Source organism: Meleagris gallopavo, chromosome 13, assembly GCF_000146605.3.
Source record: "Meleagris gallopavo isolate NT-WF06-2002-E0010 breed Aviagen turkey brand Nicholas breeding stock chromosome 13, Turkey_5.1, whole genome shotgun sequence".
In the NCBI taxonomy this organism is placed as follows: domain Eukaryota; kingdom Metazoa; phylum Chordata; class Aves; order Galliformes; family Phasianidae; genus Meleagris; species Meleagris gallopavo.
Window position 1 is genome coordinate 5,355,182 of NC_015023.2, and position 18,207 is coordinate 5,373,388.

General features: G+C 34.4%; 1 protein-coding gene across 1 annotated transcript; it reads left to right on the top strand.

Moving 5' to 3' along the window:
* Window positions 1–899: 899 nt before the first annotated feature.
* Window positions 900–18,207, top strand: LOC100550296 (T-cell immunomodulatory protein; the record flags this gene model as incomplete). Its single annotated transcript, XM_010717783.3, has 6 exons — window positions 900–1,070; window positions 4,396–4,568; window positions 11,358–11,508; window positions 11,987–12,095; window positions 15,497–15,540; window positions 17,488–18,207. Coding segments are annotated over 6 exons (744 nt in total), but the record flags the coding sequence as incomplete, so codon positions are not given.

Consider the following 18,207-nt stretch of genomic DNA (forward strand, 5'->3'; position numbering starts at 1 on the left):
TTTTTTGTATTACGGTTGTTGTTTGTTGGGTTTTTTTAATTACATAGCCTGGAAAGGCAGATTGTCTATATTTTTCTCTGGACTGGAGTATAGCATCTCTTTAACAAGTCATATTTGACATATTTGTTTACAGTTGGGACTTGCAGTGCTAATCTTTAAAGCAGCAATTCTAATTTCTCTCTGGCTGCTTACATTCAGCTGTTTCACTGTTCTTACTACTCAGCCCATACGAGGAATACGCTAGGAAAGACTGGAAGGTCAAAATCATAAAATGTGAGCATAGGAATTTCTCCTGGATCAGAGAATGGAAAATCAATCTGCTTGTTATTATACACTGTCAGAATTCTAAAGGCAAATAAATATTGTATTTTTAAACACGTAAAAGGTCATCATTCTACTGAAGTTACTGGAAACAAATGTGCCAGAAGAACATTGTTAAAGATCTGTAATTTACCCAGATTTGCCTAATTCTGAAGGCCTGGAACTTAGTAGCCATTCTGTTAGACAACTTTCCTCTGTTGTTTTTACCTGTTAATATAGATTAATGTATTACATGTGGACTCCTGAGGCTTAGTCTTCCTGACAGTGCAGGAGTTGAAAATGTGTTGAAAAACTATATTAGTTTGTACGGTGGGTTTGTGGTGTTAGATGTATAGAAAACATAATCTTCCCCAGGTGGACTGAGAAAATTACTAAGTATTTGCTCCTCTAAGTATCTTACTTAATGTCAGAAATAAAATCTAAAACTTCCTCTCTGCTATGGATCAACATGAAAATACATGAGCAAAGATGACTTTCAAACGAAGGACCCAAATTAGATGATTACAATGGCTAAGGATTTTTTTTTAATTATCTATTTTATTTTGGTCTAATTTTTCACATTTCAAATGAATAAATAATTCCCAGCTGATCATCTCCTGCATGCAGAGTTTGAGTTCACAAATACAAGTGGACTTTTTCTGTTCTCTTTGGCAGATGGTGATGGACAAAGTGAACATTTGTTACCAGTATGTGAAGATGTAAACTGTCAAAAAAGTGCCATCTACTTAACTAAGCTAGGAATGGATCAGGTATTGTTACTTTAAAATTGTCAAGGCGAAGGAAAATGCTGTGTTTTGAGTTAATGTGAAATAAGAAAAACACATTTTCTCTTCTGAGTAGTCAAACTTCTTCACCTGTGAAGATACTGTGTAAAATATTTTTATGTAAGTATTTTTTATTTATGAAATAATGGTTTTGGCAAAAAAGCTTGCATACCTAGAAAACTATATAATGGATAATTCACAGTGGAAAACACCCAAAAAAGTTACAGAGACTTCTGGTGAGTCTTCTTCTTGAGTACAGAACAGTGCAACCTAAGCGCCAAAGCTGCTCTAGTAAAAGATTTAAAAAAATAGATGAAAGTATTCCATTAAGGTTTGGAAATAGAGCTAATTAATTCAAATAAGTGTCTTCAATTCAGTTTAAATTAGGGAGTTATTTCTGTTGTAAATAAATAAATAAATCACCAAGTTAAACCAGCCCACATCTCTTAACCCACAGTTCTACAGTATCTTTTATAGTTGGTAACAAAGTACATTTCCAAATGATATCTGAGGATTACTCTTCAAGGTTGGGTTTCTAATAAACTCATTTAGCTTTGGGCAAGATATTTCTTGTTTTGAATGACATAGTCATAAAACTAATTCAGCATATTTTGTTACAGTGTATTAATTTATTAAGTGTGTGCTGATCTATTTAAGTACTTACAGCCACTTGTTTTATAATACAGTCGTAATTCACAGCTTAGCCTAATGTTTGTTTGCCCTAATGCATGTTTTTACTTTGTTTAAAGCTGACTATTTGAACCTAAAGCACAGTGTCCTGTAAATGCCTTGCCTATAGCTTACAGCACTACTCACTGTTATGTACTTATAGAAATCTATAATGTATTTCATACCTTTTCCTAACCATATTATGAATTACTGGTTATTTCTTTACTGACAAATTAGGAATTCTTTTTTTTCATAAGTTAGAACCTCTCTGTTGTACGTCTCAGAATTTATTGGTGAGCATATTGGTGTTCATTCAAGAAACATTGTTATGTTCTGCAGCCCCAGGTTATGGGAAGATTTTCTCATTTCAAGTCAAAATTTCTAGACCACAGTCTATAACATACTTTCCTACCCACAAGAAAATTATCCTGTATTGGAAAGGAAAGCACACGGTTACTAACTAGTTAAGGAAGCGTAACTAGGATGGAATATACCAGTGATAGATATACTGGTGATCATTTCCTATAGAAGTGATTATTCAAAAAATAAATGGCTGTGATTTACAAAAATTTTTACTACATTAACTGGATCTGATTCTGTCCTTCCTTATCACTGCTTGTTCATTGTGACATTTAATGAAAGAAAATGAAAAACAGTTAAGACAGTTCCATGATAGCATATGATGTAATAAGTAGAAATGTGTAGCAATTGAAAATAGATATCTGTAGAATTTGTGGTTCTGAGCAGTTATGCTGTGGAGAAGCATGCAGTGGCATGTCAAGCTTTGAAGTTGTTGCTCTGTTAAGATTTTGTTTTGATAGATGTCTGTCAGTCTGTGGTGTATTTACTTCTTGTGCTGTTTTTGGCACAGCTGATGGTTACTAGAAAGCCAAGCAGATCTAAGAGAATGATTTCTTCAAGGATGAACTTATTTCATCGTAGGTTTTACTTTACATAATGATTTAATCTTTTAAACTGAGATAAATTTTCTTTTGGATGATGTGGCCAAAGGACAGGCCAAGTTACATTTGAGTGACAGAGATTGAGATGTACTAACATTTGAAAGAAGCAACCAGAAGAATTGCTACCAGACCTTAAGTACAATCCCATGCACTGTATCATACCATGGTTGGTGTTTGGCCATCGCAGGCATTTTTATCTCTATCTGCAGTAGCTACAGACTAATGTAGTTGCTGACTTAGTTGTTTTCTTCACCTATTGATTTATATCTTTGCATTTCATTTTAGACCTTACAGTTGTGAAATAGTTTTTTTATGAATCCTTGAGTAAAAAAAGTACAAATTTAGATAGAATCTTAAAAATTTCATTTTGAATTTTGTTTCTTTAAAATAGTGTTACCATATGTGGGGTGATACAGAAAGTACATGATTACATACAAATATATTTTAATGCAATGGCTTTGTTGATCATTCCATGCAAAGTAAAAATGATATTTTATTTAGTGGTTCTGATTCCAATCTGTTTTTCAAAATTACAGTACTTCGGCAACAACATCATTGATCTTTTTCATGAGAAATAAATGGTAACAAGTCACCCCTTGAAAATTTTGTCTTTTTTTTTTAAATTTATATAATTTTCTTAGATTTTTCAAACCAGCAGCTAACAGTAACTAAATAGGTACACATGTTTTGGAAAGCAGGGGTGGAATCTTACAAGTATGTATAATCTCAAGAGATTTCTGAGGTAGTGTTATGGATCTTCTTAACGTTGGAAACACTGTGACTCATGCAGGCAGAAATGCATTATAGGCATGTCTAGTTGATCTATTCCAGGCTTCCAAGCTGTCTGTGATAACCAGAAAGAGTTCAGCTTAATGGATGTTCTAAATAATTCTGGGGGCTTTTCTAATGTGTATGTGATTGTATGGAATCTCAAGAGAGCAGTCCAAGCGATGCAGACAATTGCTGTATGGCTGGAATGTTGCTGTGTGCAGGGTTGAATAGTGAGGGAGTTTCTCCACAGCAGGAAACAGTGCTGTCAGGGATCTCATTCTGGTTCCTGAAATAGCTAAATTAGGGCTTGGGCAAGAGACATTTCACATGCTCTTAAGTGCTGTTGACATTGCTGATAGTGATCCTCTAGGATGCCACACTTCTGTTCTTTTGAAGACATTATCAGTTAGTTGACATAGAAAATTACTTCTGGCTTTAAAAATGCACAGAATTTTTCTGTAGAATTGAAATGTTAACTCCTGTACTTCAGTTTCTTACCAATTTGTGAAATTATTTTGATTTTAATAAAGTTAAATTCCTATTTAGCACCTGTGTAGTCCTTTGTGGTAAGTAAGTACAGATAGATAGGTTCTGTTTCTTATCCTGGAGAAACTTAGCATTTCTTTTGTACTTTCACAAATTTGATGACGGTACAGTCCTCTTCTAGTTTTGTGGGTTTTTTATGCATGTGTTCTGGAATAAACAAGTACATTGAAAAGATTTCATATTACATTGTACATTTGTGTCAGAGTTAGGAAATAATCTTGATTTTTCTCTTGAATATTTGTAAACTGCTTCAGAGTCCTGACTCAGCACAAAATTGTCAGTTGTTGTAAATAGAGTTAAGTATTTTTCATAAATGAAATGGATTTTCTTACCTATTTGTTCTTTTCTAATTTCTTTAACAGTGGATTCCAGTCTTGCAGGACTTCAGAAATAAAGACACACTTTGGGGCTTTGTGAAAAATCAAACTGACAAAACTACATCAGAAGTTTCATTTCCAATGACCCTTCATATTGGAGATTACAACATGGATGGCTACCCAGATGCCCTTGCTATACTAAAGAACACATCTGGAAGGTAATGACCAATATTAGATGTTAGATCTTCAGTCATACAAATTATTAATTTTAGTGGATCTTGTTCATTTTATCAAGTGAATAACAACAAGTGTCTGATCTTAGCCCAGGGCAGTATGAAGTGCCATTTTAGGCTTTCCTCCCTGATCACAGGCTGTCTCCTTACACTTTCCCATCTTCTGTAAAAGAGCACTTGCAGTGTTAGCTAGTAACACCAGTCTGCTGAGAGTTTAAGGAAACCCATTCCATGTCATGTCCCGTTTTATGTCCACTGAATGGAGATTGCTGAAGTATGTGACTGTGTGCTTTGCTCCTTCTGAGATCTTGGTGTTTTAGATGAATCTATTTGGTTACTGGTCACTTCATATCATCCAATTTCAATCAAAATAAAATCGTAGAATCATGTTGTTTTTCTTCTGCGAAAAATTGTTATGTCACTTGTATAATGGCATTTTTTTTTCTCATGGTGTGCTGTGATGCACAATTGGCAAGGTTTTCTTTGTGCTAAATAATGAATTGGCTTTGGTATATGTAATATTCAGTAAAGATACTTGTGTGCAAAGAATCCTTGCCATTACTTCACTTCAGGCATAGATGTTCACAACCTATATATTAAAGGCAAGCTACAAGTACTAGTTTCATTTCAGCTTAATTTTTCTTTTGTTTTGAATTCTTCTCTTGCCTGCATTTTCTTCTATTTTCTGAATCAATCTATGTCTAACTTTTTTTTATGAAATAAGCTTGGTTTTTTTTCCCCTCTTCTGGGTGCCTCCAAAACAGTTCTTTCATTTAAACTTCACTACTGAAATGTACCACGATAAAATTGCTTTTTCCCTGATGAATACATGGTTATTGGATTCCTTGCTATGTGTATGTCACATACATTTTTTTTTCTTTTCTTGATTTCATCTTACTTTCAGGATGTTTAGTGAGGCTACTTTGTGGATTTTTCATTACCTTTCCCTGTTGCTGATAGTTTCCTTTGCTCTTTCTTATTTGTTTGGATGTTTTTGTACAGTTTTTGTCCTCAGCAGGAAATGGCAGTACCTTTCAGCTTTGCTGCAGTTTCAATTGATTGGCTCAAGTGTCTTAAAGTTTTTTGAGCTATTTTGCCAATTGATCCTTTTCTATGGAAGACCAAGCAACTTGTTCAAAGATGAAATGTTCTCTTTTTTAAAACGTTTCCTAGTGTTGCATATGCTTAAGTGATCAGAATGTAATGGATGCCCCACTTAGAGTAGCTGGGATTCATCTATACTTAGTGGATCATCATCACTTGTGACTGTAGCTGAGGCAATAAAATTATCTTGTGCTCACGTAGGATGTTTGTAGAAATCAATTCGGCTTTTTTTTTACTTTGAGATTCCTGTTTTTTATATTAGAAGGGATATTTGTATTAGCAGGAGGAGTCTGTGTTTGTTTCAAGTAGAGGAATTTTTTTATTATTATCGGGGGAGGAAGGAGAAAGCTGGATGAGGACCATTTCTGATTCAATTTTTCAAACTTCAGTTTATTAATGTATGCTGTCAGTATCTCGCTACATCTCTGCAATCACTGAAATTAATCAGAACCTATTAGGCACAGAAAATGTGTGCTGTCAGTGGAATATATACCACGGTGTTTTAAATCTTAGAGGGAAGGAAAATAAAAGCTTCTAATGTTCCCTATTAACTTTGTCAGTGTACTTGTTCTACTTTTTTCTTCATTGTTTGCCTTCCAGCCCTTTGTCTTACTGCAGTCTGGTGTTACAGCAGGTGTAGTGATCCAAGCTGGGAGACTGTTGTACATCGAGGAGTTAGTGATCCGCATAACAGTTGACCTGAGTTACAAGTATGCCTGTGCTGTTCTGCACATAGCACTTGGCTGCAGGACAAACTTAGCAGCTAACAGAGAAGCCTGTGGGCAGCTCCCACTTGGCACCTGGTAATGATCCCACTGGCGTGTCCTTGTCTTTACCTTGAAGTGATGTGTGTTTATGTGAACGTCGTTTCGCTTGACAGTAGAAATGATGAATAGAATTGTTTACTTTTCAGAAAAATCTAAAAGAGCTCTAGAGACCATAATGCCAGTGAACCTCACTACTGATAGGATATGCACAGTATGCTGTGCCCTGTCCTTTAGTCTGTCTAGTACTGCACAATTTGTGTTTTCCTTAGAGCACCTGAAGAGCTCTAAGATAATCAATGCTAGTCACTTTTTCTCTCTCATGTCATCTCCTCTAAAAGGTATTTTAATCAATATCTTATGAAGTCTTAAAATCTTTCTCACTGGGATCTTGCACTAGTGCATTACAGGGAAAAATGAAGTCTGTCATGGTTGTCTAGCTATGTATGTTTTATGAAAGTTAGGTGCAGGTTCATAGTTTCAATTAATTCTCAGAAATGAAAATAACCGAGAATCTCACTTTAGTACTTAGGAGAGTATATAGACAGAATTTAGATTCGTAAGTAACAATTAATTCAGATCTTCCAGTGGTTGCCTAAACATGAGTGACTCACTGACATTTTTGAGTTCCTTGCATACTGACACATGCCTAAAACTGAAGAGCTGTGTGCTTGTATTCTGCCTACACAATGTTGTGATTCAGACACAAAGCAGCGAGCAGCAGAGCTCTGCCACTACTTCTGAGACTTAAGATAACTAGTACACCTGTTGTTCTGCTTTGTTTTTCTGTTTTTGTTGTTGTTACAGTTGTTTTTCAAATGTGTCAGAGAAGCTGGTGATTCTGTTACTGCCCAGAATCTACATAGACAAAGTTAAACCACTTAGACTGTGAATGTTGTGTTTTTTCCTCCATAGCCTTTCTTAGTTGAGATTTTGCATCTTCTTTTCAGCATCACTGAAATAATGATTGTAAAAAGTCTGCACCAGTAAACTTACAGCCCATAAATCTTGTGTTTGGGGCTGTATTGAGTATGTATCATGATGATTAGGGTATTTCAAAAGGACTTCAAGAGGATTTCTGGAGTTCAGAAGTGGACAGAGGGTGAAGTTACCTTTTAATATTATTGGGAGCCTCTCTGCGAGGCTTGTGCTTAGGACAGGGTAGTAATACATAAATGTTTACATAGTTCATAAATAATTACTCCTATAAAAGCCCAGGATGTTGCCTGTCTCACTGCAATGAATTACTGTGCTACACTTGTCTTTATTTTCTTTGCTTCTGAAATTACTTATTCAGTTGGGTGTGTCTTAGGAGTTATTTTGAAACTTGACTTCAAAGCTGAGTGGTACGTTATTATGCATAAGGACTGAGAATGCTGGCAGGTGATTTGACAGGCTGCACAAAGTAAGGTTCAGAGAGATGAGGAAGTCTGGAAAAAAAAAGGTAACTAAGGAATAAACTGTATGTTAACACTGTATATTCCCAGTATTCATATAAGAGTAATGAAAACATTTTCTATACCAACTGTCGAATGTCACTTTCACAGAACTATGAAGTCACTGTTCTTGAGAAATACAAGCAAATGCTTCCTTTTAAAATGTATAACTGGGTTATAGAGTAGAGAGTTAAATGTGTGGGAATTAAATTAAAAGCTCCTCTTAAATCAGAGCGAGTTAAAATGGAAACCTTATTTAATTGATTTTAAACACTTCTGAATCAAGCTGTTTATTTCTTTCTCTGAAGCCCTTCATGCTACAGCTACAAATCTAATTTCTGTGATTGATTACTGTGATTAAATGATAAAGCATTTTTGTAAGTTCTTGACCTCAATCTGTGCCGTAGTTTAGGAAGCCTAGCTTCTAGATGCTGTCTAACTGAAGGAAATTAAAAGAGGCAAAAAACATTGTATTCATCTGAAAATATACTGATACATGATGATGGAAGAGTATCATTAAAATAAATTATTTTTGTTATACTTCTGGAAAGTACTTTCATAGCAATTCTTTTAAATCCCTACAAAACACTGAAATAAAGACATCTATTGTAGTTAGGAATAACTTTGGCTTGCTGTCCATCCTAGTGAGCAAGTTAAGAAAACAATTAATAGCTTCAAATATTCATAGATCTGCCATAAGACCACAGTGATTCATCTCCTGCTGTATCCTTTATTTTCAATAAAGGCATGTAATGGTCTTTTGACTTAAGTGAAAGCCTCCACATTAGAATTCCAGTCTGCTGATTTCTCTTTAGGCTATTAGGAATATTTCTTCCTTCTAGTTATGGCTATATTGGGATTTGTGTGTGTAGAATAACAGATATTTTTATCTGTGGTTACTGGTTTGTCTGTATTTGCTATCTATATTTATTAATTTTTTTCACTTTCTGGTTTTAAATTTGTAATGTTGAAAGTGTAAGTACTGCATTTAAACCTATAAATGTTTATCTTTCATTCTGCCACATAGTTAGATGAAACATTTTTTAATCATTTGTTTCCAACTTGTTTTAATTAGATACTAATAATTGGCATCTTGAATTGTAAACATGTAATCTAAGTAATCATTTTTTTTAGTGAGGCTTTCATTCGAAGGGAGTGTTTTCACTGGTAAAATAGATACTGTATTCCCCAGTGTACCATTACTTTATCACAGACTTGGGTGATAAATAGTAGTAAAGATGGAGATATGGAGGTAGTGGGGGAAAAAAAAAAACCAAAAGATGGACAATTGAATGAAAAGCTTTGAGTATAATACACGTGTGTGAAGTTCTCCAGGCACTCAGGCACAGTTGAAAATCAATGTATGTGTGTATTTGTGTGTGTGTGTGTATATAGATATATTCAACATACATGTATACGGATATATTCAACATACATATATTAGTTCTTTCAATGTGTCTACTTGTAAGGACTCTAATTAAACTAGATCATCTTTGCCTAAATCATTGTTAGTTTTATCGCCTCTCAGAGGCAAGGCTGGATAAACAACTTGTTTAAGGTATAGAATTTATGAGCCAACCTGCATTGTCTTAAAAATAAAATTAAAAAATAGATTTTTTGCTTGTCTTTGTGTTTGTTTCTGATGTGGAAGGATAAAGGAAATTGGCATTTCCCTTCTAAATGATGCTTTGATTTATACCTTCCCTTATTGTCCCAATGCATTTGGTATTATTTTGATGTTTTCAAAGTCATAAAATGCACATTGCCAAGGAAAGGGGAATAAAAAGTCTCCTACAGTGAATAACCTTGTCTATCCATTCAAAAGGATTATTTAGACTTGAACTTTATTCTGTATTTAAGTGTAATGCCAAGTTTTCATCTTTGTTTTTGAAATAATGTGTGGTAATTTTTAACTGTTTGAAAAATGAGTATTGAAAAATGAGTATTGAAAGAAAGCATCTTTTTAAAAGTTTACTGCAATTCTTTTTAAAAGAGTATGTCAGGGTGACAAAAAAGAGAAATTGACAACTTGAACTAAGCAAATTGTTTCACCTTTTATAGTTGGATAATTTCACATGATACTGATACAATATATGACATTTAAATGCTCACATTCATTTTAAGTTGTGGTTATGAGTTCTCAGGTTCAGATAATACACTGTCCTAAATATTGTAGATAGTCTAATTTGATTTATGGCTGAGCATTAATTCTATGTACTTGCACTTTTAACAGTGAAATTACAGAAAGGTTTTTCATATTAAGGCCCAGTCAAATTCAAGCATAGGGCAGAAAAAGACCTTTTTTTGTTTTTCACAGAAGTTCAAGAAACATGATTGTAATGTTTTGGGGAAAGTGTTTTAATATTCCATTGTGTTTTAAGTGCATTTGATGCTAGTGCAGGTTTTGAAATACTAACTGATACTGTGCAAAGAAACATAGTTACTTCATCATCAGAAGTATTTTTTCACAAGGTAAATGTTTTGCCCTCCTCTAACTCTGAAATGGAGGGAATGGAAATGTGAATATTGTGAGTTCTTATTATTAGCAGATTCTCCACAGAAATAAAGAAAACTAGAAACTTTCGTAAGGAGAAGTTGCTGAAGCTGCTTCTGCTTGTGACTGCATCCTGGTAGCCTTGGATGCTGTTAAGATATGGAAAAACACCTTCGTGTCACCCTCTGCAATGGCATTATGTTCAAGGTCATAATGAAGAAATGCTTGTGATTATTGCCCTTGGCTCTAACATGCATAGCTAGCCTTGCAGAATGCTGGCTGTTTCGTCTCCTGGCTCCCTTCAGAGAGAGAGGAGGAAACTTCATCTGTTCCCAGTGATGGTTCCTTGTGGGCTTTCAGGGTAGTAACTGAGACTTACCAAGCAATCAGATACACAGCTGGTCAAGTCCTGAAAGTTTTTGCAGTTCTAGTGACAATCGTGATCTTATGGTATCATAGATTGGGTATACACTATTAGCCATCAGAGTACGTGTGAGGCCTGTGTCACTCATTGGTGCTTCCCAGTGACCAGTTAATGTGTATTGGATGACTTCTTCAAAAATGAGATTGTTTGCTATATTCCAGTATTCCAGCCCTTCGTGTCATAAAATAACGAAAAAGCACCAGTATGTTTTAGGGAGTACATAAACTGAAAGACCATGATGAGGGATTAAGGAAAACAGTAGATAGGTACACTTGTACTTGAGTCAGAATAAAGTGGGAAGAACAAAGTTATTCCTGCTGTTTTGGACCTATTTATTTAACATATTGTTAGTTTAAATCAAGTATGACATCAGAGTTTTAATTGTGACTGTAAGGCTACCATAAATGCTTATGTATTTTTAAATCTGCTAGCTTTTTTGAGTGATTTTTTTTTAAATTGAATATATATTTCAGTTGGTTTCAAAATTACAAAGATATTGTAATTTATTATTTTATAGGAAGTAAATTGTTATTTATACATAATGTCTTACAGCAATCAACAAGCATTTTTACTAGAAAATGTCCCATGCAATAATGCAAGCTGCAAGAGTGCACGTCGTATGTTTAAAGTTTTTTGGGAGCTCTCTGACCTAAATCAAATCAAAGATGCAGTCGTAGCAACCTTCTTTGATATCTACGAAGATGTAAGTTCAACTCTTTACTGCGGCAAAGATTCACTTCTGTGCTGCTGTATATGTTTTGTGTTATTCTTACACTGCTTTGTATAAACATTGGCTTTAGAGCACATGGCAGGCAGTGCTTTCAGACTGGGATGTGTCTGCATGCTCTTGAAATGCCCTCTGGAAGATGGGCAGGTAGCAGCAGCCCATTCACTGACCAAAAGTTTGCCAACCCTCCATTTGCTCTGTTTGAACTGCCCTTTTCAGCGCCATGGAAGAGACAAACCTCGTGTGTTATCCTTGTTATGTGTGGATGGAGCACTCTAATATTGCCACAGATTAATATAATACTAAATGTATTATAATTGGTAGAGGAAAAGTAAACTTTGCTGCACGCTTCTTTTCTTTTGTGCCTCTAAGGGAATGTATTTACTGTATTTAGATGCTATCTAGAGTAAATCAGCATTCTCATTTCTAATTCAACCTTTCTTTTTCCCTCTAGGGAATCTTGGATATCGTTGTAGTAAGCAAGGGCCACTCCAGTGAAGACTTCGCTATCCATACATTAAAAAACAACTTTGAAGTAGATGCATATTTTGTTAAAGTTATTGGTAAGTTATTACCATAAAATGAGGTCAAAATCAGATCTTGAGGGGAATGTGAATATTTGATCCTCTGTATATGATAACATTATGGTAATGCAGTGTGCTTGGCAGTACTAGAAAAGAAAAAAATACAGCATGGAAAATGTTAGGGTCTGCAGAAAGAAATTGCATAATCTATACTTGGATAACTCATTTCTGTTTGGTTTCAAAGGTTGGGGTTTTTTCCTAGTTTTAAGTTAGCATACTTAATTTCCAAGCAATTCTGTCCACTATTGTCCGTACTTCTGTTGTTCTAATATCACTTCAGCAGTTTTTAATAGCAATTTTGACCACGATATCCTTCAAGTAAATAAGTGTTCATTATCTCTGGGTGTGTGCTTTTACTTAGAAAGCAGGTCATATCTCACTTGTTACCTAGAGGCTGTCTAAATCCTTCCTTTCATTTTGGAGCTTTGGTTCTTCACTTCTGCGTCTTAGCAAAATTCTGAAGACAAATACTAGATCTTTAAAAAATCTTCTGGCTTTTGAAGGAAAACTAATTATGAAATGTCAAAAATTATGATCTGTGGGGAAACTGAGTTATTCATTCTAAAAGAGAAGTGTGAAGAAATCTTCAATCCATGAGGATATATAACCATAGGGGAACAAGTGTGTCTGGCTTTTTGTTGTCCATGCAGGATATGGTGGAAATTAACAAACTTAAAACAAGAGTAAAGAATAAGAGTAATTTCCTAAACAGTAGCTTTTGAATTACTGATATAAATTCCTGGAGAAGCTGCAGAGTTTCCAACATTAGAGACTTACACAACTAGATTAAACAAACTATGTAGTGTATCTGGTTTTGAGGGAAAGGGCTGGACTTGGCTGAACTCAAGGGCTCCCTTTGGTGAATCTTCTATACAATACCTTCACTAATCTCCAAATGTAACATAGCGCTGTCACTGTAAAAGCAACATAATTCTACATATATCTATTCTTCAACTTAGACTTTAATGTCTCATGATATTTAAAATTTAGAGCAAGAAGCCTATTAGTCACGAATCTGATAAAAATGTAATTATGCTTATACATATGTATGCCATAATAATTCAGAAGAGAACCATGACTATCATGACATAGTCCACCATAACTATCTTTTTATCTTGCCTATTTTCAGAATTTAGGCAAGAAATAATAACCAAATATATTTATTTTTATTTGTGCCTCGAATGGTTGTGCTGTTTTCTTTCCAGCAAGGACTTCTGTCTCTTGCCCGTACTGCTGTCATATCAAGCCTAATTTACTAGAGTTTCTCTTCCCATATCCTTTGGAAATGATGCCGAATCTAGGCCAAAATGAACTGGTTTCATTTCAGTGATCTTCTGCATGGAGCATATTTCATGTTCTGCATGATCTATTCTGAGAGTATATTTCCATGTCTGAGTCAGTTTGGTGTTTTCAGCCTAAATTTATGTATTACATAGCATGAAATATATCTTAACATAACAATTTAGGATGACAGATAGCATGGCAAGGGTATGTGAATTAATTAAAGCGTTGGTTTAAAAGGCTACTGTTACATTATGATATTTGTAATTGAGAGTAATTAGGTTTTCAAATTGCATGCCCTACCATGTTCTTCCAGACTGCAAAGGTGTTGAGCCTTGAGCTCATTGCTTGGCTGCTCTCCTTCATATTTGAGGAGGGATAAAAGGTAAAGCTTTAAGTGAACTCAAAGAGAAAACTGAACAAGAAAAACAGGAGGTTCACTGTGGAGAAATTGTTTGCCTTTGTGTTATTTCAATATACGTAATGATTCTGAAGCATACATTCTGCTAAGGTAAACAGAATTACATCCACTACTAGGGGCTGATTTATGTGTTACTTACTCTGTAGTTTGGCCTTTTTTTTTATCATATTAGACTACAATGATTTGTCATGCTGATGGAAGCAGTACTCTTTTTAAATAATGCTGAGTATGGATAGTGTAATAATGACAAGCATGCAGAAAACATTCTAGAAAAATGCTTCATTTCACAAAGCTACATTAGACAGACAATTGTGTGATATTTTGAATGGGTAATAGAATAATTTTCAGCATCAGTATTACATATATCTTAAAAAAGGTTTGCTTTGATTTTTAGCACCGTACTCAGATACGCTCATGTTTTTGTAGGAACCCCAGAAAATGGAAATTAAAGTAGCTTAAAAACATTTCTGCTGTGACATGGGAGGGAGTATTTATAATAAAACAGGTTTTATGCCCATTGGTGTATCACTAAATGCACTGTGTTCATTTATTTGGTATATGGACGATGAAAGTAGTCAAATGAACTTGGTCAGGTTATTTGTTCCCACAGTGAAATTGAACAGCAAATTGCCACGTGCTGTTTTGCATCAAAATAGGAAGAAATGGCTCCACTTGAACGTGCATCTTTATCTAATGTACAAAATAAATTTGTAGCTTGTTGTCTTTTATTAGATACGTGCACCATCTTCAAATTGTACTTTGCCATACCTTCACGTTAATTGTCTAGATTTCCTTTTGACTGTATAGATAGATTATAGATTTTTCTCTATTTGGATGTTTAAAAATTTTAACTTTGAAATAATTTCCATTCAGATTTTCATAGAAAATACAAGTAGTCCTTATTATACTAGTTTGGGATGATTTTTGATCAGACTATTACACTGTTACATATACTGCTTAGTACTTCTGTCACCACACATTTTGTACCCGAGCTTTTGTGCATCTAATATTTAATGTGACAGGATGTTCTAGGTTACAGAACAGATGGCTTTCATTGTCCCTTAGTTGATTATAAATGTTTAACATTACTGTAGTCAACTGATTTTTCAAGCTGACAAGTAATTCAGCAACTGTCATATGCTTTAGATATTAAGAAGCATTATGCACATCTGCTTATAATACTTCTGAATAACACTTCTAAATATTCTTAAACAGGTGATGGGACTTGATTTGAATCAAGTTTTAAAGCTACCACCTGTATTTAGGGAAAAGCCTTTACTTTCCTCTTTTCCAGTTAAAAAAAATAATAATAAAGCTGAATTTCTGACAAGTATATTTGAAATGGTTAGAAGGGCAATGAGTAAAATGTACAGTCTGCTATGTTTTAACATGTTTTAATTTGGATTTTTTTTCAACTGACAAATGTTTCTTTAGGAAGCAAGCTAACCAGTGAGGTATGAGAAAACAGTGATTAGCTGATAAATTTCTGCAGAGAAATATACTTCAAGCAAATTAGCATTCTTGTAGTGCATAAGTTATAATGAATAAAATCTGTTTTCTTTATCTATCTTAATGGACACGTGACATCTATTATTATATTTTAATAGATTTTTTGAGGTTGTGCTTGTAAGATGGCTTCTTAATATAAATACTGTAAGCTTACTTTCTGTTCTTGCAGTTCTCAGTGGCCTCTGTTCTAATGACTGTCCTCGGAAAATAACAGTAAGTGTAATTATGTCTTTACAATACTTTTTAGGTTTAAATAAGCTGGGGTCTAATTATGCTGACAATTGTTCACATACATAACTAAGATAGTTACTGACTAGAAGAATGTGTGATCCAAATATCGACTGGCCAAGTTGTGCATGTTTGAGACTATCTTTCTCCAGTTGTCTCCATTGATTGATTCTGCAGTGAGATTTGTTATGCAGCATCCCAGGGGCTGGGTTATGTCAGGTACAAGAAAAACATGTAATACAGCTGGATGTCCAATCCATGAAATGTGCCAGGTCTTGATCAGGGCAGTCATAAAGGCCAGGCAAAACACTGTGGGACAATTTCAGCTATTGGGTTCTAGGTAGCAACTTCTGGGCTAAAATCGGGTACATGGGTACAAGGAAGAAAAAGGAAGAAAGGGAAAGAAATGTACCTGGTTTTGATGGTTCTGCAGATTAGCTACATGTAGATGTCTTAATTCTATTTCAAATCTTTTAATTATCTCCAGAGACCCTGAAAAACACCTGTTTTCTGTTAACTTTCAATTAGCAAATGACAATATTCACAGAGAAAGGCCTAAAAGGGGAACTCAGGAATCAAAGTTATTTTTGCAGAGCTGAATTGCAAAAGCTGTGAGCTTAAAATATAGTTTGAAAATTAAAAAACAACCTGCTTCAAAAGAAAGCAACCTTTTGTTCAAGCCTATTTTAAGACATCAGATTAATTTCTGATAAAAGATTGTAAGAGGTTTTTGGTAGTATTATTAGCTTACTTGCCAAAATGAAGAGGTTTAGAAAGCAGATGTTCAACAGATGTTGAACACTTGATAGTCAAGATCATTGAAATACTATTGCCTTCACTGTAAAAAACAAACATACAAAACTTAGTGTCATGAGGTATGTTACGTCAGAATACAATTGCCTGGCCAAGACAATAATAATGCACATTTTTTAACATCAAATAACGTTCATCTTTCATAGTTCTGCATTAACATCATTTTTCTGTCTCCTTATGCCTCTCTCTAGCTAATTACTATTTTCCAAGATATGATACTGGCTTTCATCATCATTATTTATTCTTATGCTTAACAACTTACTGTTTTTTGAGGCATGATGCAAGACATTCATCATCTCTTCTTCATTGAACTTTCTGCAACTCATCTGAAAGGTCTTTTTACTGAACTGGATGTCATAATACCAGCTTGAATTCACTGTTAGAAGAAAAAAGAAAAATGCCTTTATTTAAAATCTTCTCTTGTAGCTGTTCCCTGTCCCTCCTACCTTAACAGATAATTTCCCCCCCACGTATGCTCCTGCTATTCTCACATAGGTACATGACACGGTTCATCATTCAATAATCCACAACTCCCTTTGATTTTCCTTCCTTTTTTTTACCCCTATAACTGTACTTTGATGTTTAAGCACATCTTCTCTCTCCAAATAATTTATTTAAAATAGGTATTGGTACCTGAAAATTAACTGTTCAATTGTTTTAATTAAATAAAACATTGCTGAATAATGATAATAATTTTGAATTTATATTCTATTTTCAGATTAAGAAACTCCATTTTTGAGCATTCTCAAAATCTTGAATGAGTCCTGTTTTGGGTTTAGGATTGGGTTTTTGTTTTTTTTTTCAGAACATGCAGTAATAATTTGAGGTTTTAGTTTTTTAATATATTTAAAGCTCCATAGGAAATATTCAAACTTTTGCCATAGGACTGAATAGTATTGCTTTCTTCATGAGAAATGGAATGGTACTTAGACAACTGATTAGTCTTACTTTGAAAATGAATTCCCATTGCTATGGGCAATGTAAGAGCAAGACTTCAAAATAATCTATATTCCGAAGAAAACATTAATCTGTAAAAGTTTGCTTTAATATTTTTATTACTAGAGCTTTGTCTGTTCCTAAAATTTTGTCTGCTTCTTTTCCCTCCCCTATCACTTTTAGCCTTTTGGTGTTAATCAGCCTGGTCCTTACATCATGTATACAACCGTTGATGCAAATGGATACTTGAAAAATGGGTCAGGTAAGATAATCTCATAAAAATAGACATTGCTAAATAATGGCAATAATCTAAGGAAAGAGATGTGGGTATTCTGGGTCCCAAATCAGTGATAATGCTCTCACCCTGAGCACTGTGCTCAGAACTGTTTATTCTACCTGAGGAAATATAGAGAAATAATGTGACTTTAAATGTGTACAAGATAGCTGCAAAAACATACTCTGATACTCTGTAGTACTTCTGCATTCATACATGCTTAAAGTTGGGCTTGGAATTTTAAGGCTACATTTTTGTTTAAGCTAGCGATTACTGCCAATGTATGAAAATGCTGAGTATTTTTTTCAAATTGTACAAATTCAGTTTTACAAACTAATCTTCTAGTTTTGCTCTTCGCTTCGTTGCTCTGAAAGTTTTCTTCATAAGCTAAATCTAAGAGCTTACTTCGCTAGGAACACTTAAAACACCACAGTAAATCTAGAGATTTGTAGTTAATCTAAGAGGAGAGCCCAGTGCATCAGGCCATGCCCTTAGGCAGGCAGTGCTGGTGGGTAACAATTAGCATATCTCATTATTGGCAGTCAGCAAGATGATGGCTGGTAGACTTTGTCAGAGCCAAGTCACTGTAGAGCCTATTTTGTTAACCATATAAAAAAAAAAATAAATAA